The sequence below is a fragment of the Mirounga leonina genome, unplaced genomic scaffold (genome assembly GCF_011800145.1).
Source record: "Mirounga leonina isolate KUSES-001 unplaced genomic scaffold, KU_Mleo_1.0 Mir_96, whole genome shotgun sequence".
NCBI classification, from domain to species: Eukaryota; Metazoa; Chordata; class Mammalia; order Carnivora; family Phocidae; genus Mirounga; species Mirounga leonina.
Window position 1 is genome coordinate 1594348 of NW_023270871.1, and position 8735 is coordinate 1603082.

General features: G+C 43.0%; 1 protein-coding gene across 1 annotated transcript in view; it reads left to right on the top strand.

The window, feature by feature from the left end:
- The window catches only part of LOC118006362 (interleukin-7 receptor subunit alpha-like), a 28367-nt gene extending 20666 nt beyond the window's left edge, over nt 1–7701 (top strand). The window contains exons 5-8 of the mRNA XM_034998986.1: nt 1561–1723; nt 2653–2746; nt 3654–3729; nt 4140–7701. Coding sequence (XP_034854877.1) covers nt 1561–1723; nt 2653–2746; nt 3654–3729; nt 4140–4643 — 837 coding nt within the window. The 3' untranslated portion in view covers nt 4644–7701. The remainder of the gene's footprint in view (nt 1–1560; nt 1724–2652; nt 2747–3653; nt 3730–4139) is intronic.
- The last annotated feature ends 1034 nt before the right edge of the window (nt 7702–8735 follow it).

The following is an 8735-nucleotide window of genomic DNA, read 5'->3' on the forward strand; positions in this document are numbered from 1 at the left end:
ATGGAAGCAGCCTGAAGGAAGGAGGGCAGTGGAATATTTTTCTTCATTTTTTTTTTAAGCCTGAGTTCTTCATCCTCAAAGTAAAAAACTTCATTTGTATCATAATCTGGAGGATTATTTAGACTCCATGAGTCACTGTCGTTGGAATGGTCTGCTGTCCCTGAAATCTGTCTTGGGGAAAAGATGGGAGAAAAGTAGAGAGTCCCAGATTTTCAGGTTCCTCTGAACCTACTGGCTTAACTTCTGTCCTTTTCGTATCACATGAGCAAAAACCAGATGATGGCTTCTCTTTCTCAAGGTGAAAAGAGTATCTACTTATCCATACTGTTCCCTTTTCTCAGGCAAAGATTAGACTTCTTTGTCTGCAGCATGCTGCTGTACAGTACTTATATTAAGTGTAATGTCTGCCCTAAACAGCCTTCTCCCTCCTTCTACGCACCCACCGCACAAACTAGACTACGTTGATCCTGCCCTTTTGAGTCTTCATCTGAAAATTACACCAGTGGAAAAACACCTATAGTGGAGAAAGGAAGGATGTTGAATAAATGATATTGGGACAGTCAGTTCGCTTCTTGTGGAAAAAATTAAGTTAAATGCCTAACGCTCCATATTAAAAAATAAAATAAAAAGATGATTTAAGGAAATTATGTAAAAGTGAAACTCTAAACAAGGCAGAAAAAATATAGGTAAATGTTTATATAATCTTGAAATGAAGAATATTCTAAGCATAAAAGCAGTAAAAAAAAAAGCAAAAGATGGATACATGTGACTACATAAAAATAAAGGCTTATAAATGTCAGCACACACAATAATCAAAGTCATAAGGCTAATTAGAAATTAGGATTAAATTGTCACACATACAACTGACAGATGATTAATATCCAGCATATTTAAAGAGGTCTTATAAATCATTAAGAAAAGGACAAATGTAACAACAGAAAAATTAGCAAGAAACTTGGAAATGTCTCATAAATTAGAAATACATAAATTCAATAAATATATGAAAACTAATAATTGAAGAAGTATAAATATAACATAATAAAAAGTATAAATGTAAATAGCAATGGAATATTAACTTTTTACCGATCAAATTGAAAGATGCTTTTTTTTTCTTAAGGGTGATACATATTTTTGAAGATACTGTTGTCTCTGTATTGCTATTTGCAATGTAGGATGGTATCTTTCTAGAGAGAAATTATTCCTGCTCACTAACCCACCATTCCCTTTTATTTCCATTTGGAATATGAAAGGGGAGAAGGAGAAAAAGAAAAAAAGAAAGAAATTGAATGTGGAAAGGAAGGTGGGAGCCTGGGAGTGATTTATATCCTCCTGGAGTGGGAGAACCCAGCTCACCTGAACAAAGACCCATGGTACTGTTGCCCTCCTTGACCACTGGTAGCATCATTTATGAGCTTACACATGGTCCTCCCCGTGTCATAGCTCCTTTTCCTAGTGAGAGTACCCATGTGACTAAAGGCACTCAACTTGAAATGATTCAGGGGATCTGGGCAGCACTTCTTTTTCAATCCTAAAAATGTAATGGCATGTTTTGCTCTTTAGTGTGTGAACTTATCCAGTACAAAGCTGACCCTCCTACAGAGAAAGCTACAACCTGATGCAATGTATGAGATTAAAGTCCGGTCCATCCCTAATGCCAACTATTTTCAAGGCTTCTGGAGTGAATGGAGTCCAACTTTCCACTTCAGAACTCCAGAGATCACAGGTGGGAAGTGACCGAAGAGTCTTTGTGCCCTGCATAGTGCTTTGCCTGTCAAAGTGTGTGAGCAAGAGTAAGAGCCAGAGAGGGGAAATGAACCCACAAGTTAGGACTCCTGGAGGGCATTCTTTTACTGTCTTTAGAGAATGACCTGCCATCTTTGCCCCTTTGGGGAAGAACAAGGAAGTGGTGGGAGCGGGGCCCTTAGTCGTTGATTAAATGACTCTACTGGTACCATCAATGACTCTATTGACCTAGGTGCCCGTGGGAATTGCTACTAATTCTGAACAAAATGCCCACCTACTACCTCCACTTTATCAACTTAGATTGGAATCCCAATGGCTGGTCTCTGTAAAGGCCCTCTAGGGAACACCTTTGGTGATGGAAGATGGGCAAGCAAGTGCTGCTCTTCCATGTCTCCTTTTTCAGAATAACAAAGATATCCATGTGGTCTAGGAAGAGAGAATTACCAGAAAAAACAAAGAACATGGCTCAGGCAGGCCCCTGAGGAACCAAAACACTGCACACATACCTTCTCTTTGAGGTATGAGGGGAATCGTTCTGCCATCCCAGCCTCCCATTCTCAGACGGGAAATTTCCGAGTCTGCAATGTAGAGCATCCACATCATCATTCTCCTATTGGGCTTCCTTCTCTTGGTGGTAGGAGTTGGGGAGAGATTGCTGCCAGCCATAAATGCCTGGTCACTTTTATATTTCAAGTGACAGATGTTCTAGACCTGGTCACCCAATTCAGTGCCACTTACTGAAGCCAAAATTCCTAGTGCATAAAGCTAGTGTATCATCCTATTCACTGGAGAGCGACTTTGAAGAAATAATAAATGGTCCTAAGTTACTAAATAAATTCAAAGTACCCTGAAAGCCTCCCCCACTGCATGGTTAATGATTGCTAACCAAGATCTATCCTTACATTCCAGGGAGGATGGATCCTGTTTTACTAACTATTAGCATTCTGAGTTTCTTCTCTGTGGCTCTGATGGTCATCTTGGCCTGTGCGTTATGGAAAAAAAGGTGAACTTTAACTAATCAAGAGGATGGTTACATGGAGCCCCAGACAGTTGGAGCTCTAACCCTATTTACTGATGAGAAAACTACAAAGGGGAATAAGGCATTTCAGGGATTACAGTGCCCACACTCCTCCCTAGCCTGGGGAACTGGTGAATTTCAACAGTTAATTTCATAAAGCGTTGAAAATATGTAAATTAGACATAGGGCAAACCCTCCTCCCCAACTTTTTCTCCTAAAGAAATAGGAACTATGTCTCCAAAATGTCTGGGTGGCTGGGGGTACCCAGGGAAAGTGCAGAATGTATTTGAAGGCTTGAATTTCAACACATGACTTCATGGGACTTTTACATTCTACCCCATGACAGAGCCATGTTTGCTTCATTATAAAAATGATCCTTTTGACACATACCTTCAGGTTATTAATAGTCTAGGAAGACTCCCACAGCACAGTGCCACATATTCTCGTGAGACTCCAACTTGAAAAGAACATCCTAAAGCAATTTCCCTGGGTGACTTAGATAATATTCTTCATCTCCACCAGAATAAGAGCAGAGGAGTTGCTGCCAGTAGAGAGGAGGAATAAGATGACAACACCTATATTAGGAGTAGATGAACAGGGTGAATGTTGGTTCCATAGCTACACCATTGCCAAACCCTCACTGTTCCTCTTCCCCAGGGCTCTCTCCCAGAGGTGTTCACGGCGATCACTGACAATAACCCCTCTGTGAATCGATAGGACACTGGGGCCCAGGGAAAGCAAGTCACTTGTCCAAGCTCACCCACCTATAGTTGTGGCAGAGCCAAGACTACAAACCTGCTCTTCTGATTTCTGGCTCAGAATGAGTGGAAAGACCTACTGTGCGTGCTCCCTCACCATTCATTTCCTCTCTGTCAATGTCCTCTTATTTCAGAATTAAACCTATTGTGTGGCCCAGCCTCCCCGATCATAAGAAGACTCTGGAACAACTGTGCAAGAAACCCAAAAAGGTGAGTGCTTCTGGTGCTTCTACCACAATGTTGAAGGCATCCCAGTAGCCAAGAATGATATTGCAGGATAGGGAAGAGTTCAACCATAAGTTTTGGTCTTTTGTGCACCCCAGGACTAGGGTCCCTCATGAGATCTGGGCTGTACCTCCCTAGAGGTAGGAAACTAAAATGAGATACAAGTCTCAGAAGTCTCCTGGGCTTCCCCAGGGCGGGAGGGCATAGCCAGTCACTTCAGACTCTGATGTGTTAGAGTGTCTCCAGAGGCAGAGTCAACTAGAACATGTGGGTAATTTTCTGACATCCTCTGGTAGACCCCTGTCAGAAAGTTCTTTACATCCTCCCATGAACTGAACCTTTGCTCGTGTGTCCCTTTGGAGCACTCTAAATGCCTTTTCTCTTTTCTGGTGCAGAATTTGAATGTGAGTTTCAATCCTGAAAGCTTCCTGGACTGCCAGATTCATAAGGTGGATGGCATTCAAGCTAGAGATGAAGCAGAAAGCTTTCTGCAACACACTTCTCCTTCACAACTAGACGAGTCTGAGAAGCAGAGGCTTGGAGGGGGTATGCAGGGCCCCATCTGGCCATCGGAGCATGCAGCCATCACCCCAAAAGCTTTCAGAGGAGATTCACCCTTTGGATGCCTGGCTGGGACCATCAGTATGTGTGAGGCCCTTGTGCAACCCTCTTCCAGGTCCCCAGACTGCAGGGAAGGCTGCAAGAATGGGCCTCATGTGTACCAGGGCCTGCTGCTTGGCCCTGGAACTACAAATAGCACCGTGCCCACTCCATCTACTTTCCAGTCAGGAATCCTGACACTGAACCCAACTGCCCAGGGACAGCCCATGCTCACTTCCTTGGGATCAAGTCAGGAAGAAGCATATGTCACTATGTCCAGCTTCTACCAAAACCAGTGAATTGTCAGAAACACAGGACTGGAACCATGATGACCCACAAAGATGACTAAGCTCCTACTTACTTCCCCTTGCAGCACAAAGAAGAAAAAATTAATGCCAGCCCTCCATATAATCTACAGGATTCAGAAACATAGCTTGGACCACTCCTCCCCACTCCAGGGCATTTGGCTTGAGGCAGGAGCACTCTGCTTCAGGCAACCCAAATTAGTCCATTATTTCAGAAAGAAAAAGAAGCAGGAAAGAATTAAAGAAAGGATAAGGGAAGAGGAGGGAGGGGGATGGAAGGCAGGAGGAGGGCAAGGGAAGACAGAGGGAAAGGAGAACAGCGCTGATAGCTACCATTACTAGGACTCACTGTGTATCCTGTGCTCTACACAGCTTGTCTCCCTGCATCTTCATGGTAATCCTGGGCACTGGGGCAATTGTTATTATTATTATTATTATTCTCTTTTCTAATAGATGATGAAACTGAGGCTTGGGGGCGTTAAGTAACCTGTCCACTTTGTCCCCACTCAGCGTGGAGTTTGATGGCTGGAGTCTAACTGTGGTTTCCCCCGCCAAGCCATATGCCTTCCCCTTGACTGGAGGCTATCCCATTCACAAGTGCCAAACCTCACTAATAACGAACGGGTGACTATAAAATTTATTGTTCAAATTGGGTCACTTTTGAAAGTGAAAGGGGAAATTATAAATACTCATTCCAGTACAAGCAGCATAAGCCAGGATTTTCCTAGACACATAGGGACATGGCCACCAAAATGAGAAAAGGCTAAGAGAAAGAAAGGGTCATATAGTATGTGAACTACCATGACCAGCCATGTCTACGGAAACTGAAGAAGGCAAGAAAAAAACACGAATTCTATTTGATTTTGTTTTTTCTGAAAAAGGAGAAGCCCAGAATTTCTATTGTTAGTTATCAAGGGCATGATTCTCTTGCTACCACCACTCAGCTGCATCCACCGATAATAGAAGAATCTGTTGCCAGCTCTGGACACAGGGGCATTTGAGCAATAAGCCAGGAATAACTTTATATCTGTGTAGAGACTGCCCCAACCCAAATGTGTCTACAGACTGTCCTGAGTTTTATGGCCTTGTATCTTGCCACAAGCTTCAGGGAGAACTATAAGCATATGCAGTGAATGAGCCCGACTTGGCCCTGTTCTTGAAGATAAAGAAGATCTGACATGTGTCCTCTTGCATTTCTTGGTCTAGATGAATTTCTAGTGACTATCTCAAACCAAGTCAAGGCAGCTGAGAAATTGCAACCCAGGGGAGAACAGCAGAGTCCTCTCCCACAGGCCTCCAGCCCTTGGGTACATGCAGAACCACACAGGGCAGCTGAGGCACAGGAAATGATGAAGGGCATAGATCCAGGGTTTGGCTTGGTTTTGTTCAGGGGTTTGTTGCTGTTGTTGTTGTTGACATTTTGTATCTTTTTGTTCTGTTTTTAGTTTGTTGGGGGGTGACCTGTTTTTGATTTTCTTGTTTGTTTTGTTTTGTGATATCTGGGAAGGGGTTTTAAATTTTGTTGAACAGATCTTATCTGCTGGCTTAGAGGCCTAATGATAATAAGATCATTTATTCTTCCATTGGACATTGTACTTTCCAAATCCTTTTCTCTGAATCAGTAGTGGTGAATATAATCTCACATTCCCTTAGATTTGCTTAGTGCTTTTGTGATTTTCAAAGCATTTCCATAAGCATTATCCCTTTCATTTCCTTGACAAGTATTTATGGGTAGGCTGCTATGTGCCAGCCACAGAGTTGGGTGTAGGGTATCTAAGACAAATAAAGTTGGGGGCCTTATAAAGTGGAAAAATCTAATGAAAGTGGCAGCTTTGTAAACAAATGATTATAATCACACAAAGTGCTATAATAGAGGCATGTTCAAAGTACCCTGTTGAAGACAATCAAGAAAAAATGCCAAAAAAGTAATACACATCTACGGGGAGGAAAAGCCCAGAATCTGTCTGGTGTGTCAGCAGCAGAAGACCTTTTCCACCAGGTGGACATGTGTTCTTTACCTTTTGTAGAAATGGGAACCAGGTCTCAAAGAGGAGGTCATCACAGAAAACCTCATGCGAGCCTGGTTCTCTTGTACCTTATCCACAGAAGTCCCATGAAGTGTGTCGTTAGCTTTGACTTATGGGAAAATTGGGGCACAGAAAGGACAGGTAAGTTATTCCACCTTAGGTGTGAGGTCAGGACTGAAAGCCAGAAGTTTGTTTCCCTGACATAGTAGACAATCTCTCAAAGAAATGAGGGGATAAGTCTAGAGGAAGATCCAAGTCACTCCAGCTCTAAAATCCCGTGTTTCAATATTGTTGGGCACAGATTATCATTTGAATTTCGTGTGTGAATGTCTGTCTGTTACTGGAGGAATTTAAAATCCATGTATTATCCTCTTATAATCATAACTGCTGCTCATGTGTGATCTTATACTCAGGAACATTGAATAATATCAGATTACAAGTCCGTTTTGACCAACCCTCTTTTGGATTTCATTAAGAAAGAAAAGCTGGTGAGAGACAACGCAGAAGGCAGTGATGTAAACTGCTAGATCTATATAGTGTGAAATGAGAGCTGTTAAACAGGCAGTTCATTTGGTCAATTCAACAATCCTGGCTGGACCTAGAGAGTCTTGGCTTATCCAACTGATTTTCCACTAGCCATTGCCTCTCCTGTCCTTCTGGTTTCCATGGAAACTGGCTTCAGAAAAGCCAAAGATGGACTATTTCAGATGCGCCTAGTTGTGTTTTCATAGCACTTCTAGAGGGGCTAGAAGACGAAACTGACTGGAAAGGTGGTGAGAATATGTGGTAAGACAACTGGAATGGGACAGATCCGATGGTATTTGTGTCAGCTCAGTGGTTTTTCTTTGGGATTATTCTAAAAACTCTCTAGCATTCACTACAGTGAAGGTCTCTGATTGGACCGTGTACCTCCCATGTGCATTACAAACATTTTTGCAGAGCTGCTAAGTATCTAAGTATCCAGTGTGTGTTACCATCTCATATTTAATTAAATGCTATGGAACTCTCTGTGCCTGTGCTTGTCTTCTGTGAGGAATAGGGGCAGAATGGGCCACAATTCTCCCCAGCCACTGAACACATTCTGGTGTCATTTGCTGTCATTTTATATACGGATCTTCAGGGAAAACTCACTCAGTGATTAAGTAATGAATTAACAAATTAAGGAATTAACAGCAATTTGTTGAGTATCTGCTTTGCGTTCCTTTGTTCTGTGCTAGGCACTGGAGTTACAGAGATGAGATGCACAGTTTCCAGCTCACAGTCACTGGGGGGCAAATACACATAGGAACAGTCACAATGTCATATCACAGCCTTGAAGGCAAATATCATCAGGGTTCTCAGTTGAAGCGATCAAAACCAATTTGGGCTGATTTGAGCAGAAAGGGGATTTAAGAAAGGCTACGAGAGTCCTCCCAGAATCCAGAATATCTGAGAGGATCAAGGAACCAAACATGGAGTTCACAAAGCCACCCTTTCTTTCTAGCACTGGCACCCCCAGAAACTGAAGTCAGCCTTCTCCACTGCCACCACCAGCACCCCAGAGCAGACTTGGCCGCAGTGTCCAGCAGCTTCATGTCACTGGAGCCTGCGGTTGGGTGTAACTATGCCTAGCTCAGGTACCTGGGCTCAAGCAATGGGAAGCAGAGAGGAGAATAGCTGGTGTTTGCACCCTCTACAGTAAGAGGTTGCATCTTGTAGAGTGGGGCGGTCCCCAAATATAAGAATGAGCTGCTGCTGCTGGCTGAGGAAGGAAAAAGTAACAAACAAACCAGGAGAGGCGATGTGAAGGAAATCACACTTGATGTGGCAGTGCAGAGTAAACAGGAATGTGCCAGATACAGGAGCCTGGAGGACATTTCCTGGCAGAGGAAACTGCTCAAAGTCATGGAGTTGTGACAGAACATGGGATGTTAGGGGAGTTACAGATACAATAGGTGATGTCTCCTTGCCCAGTAGGGTGTTGGTTGTTCCCCAAAGTCAGACATAGGGCACTTTTATAAAACATAATACAGTTCTGACTGGAACACTTTATTTTAATTAAAAACATCTGACTGTATGT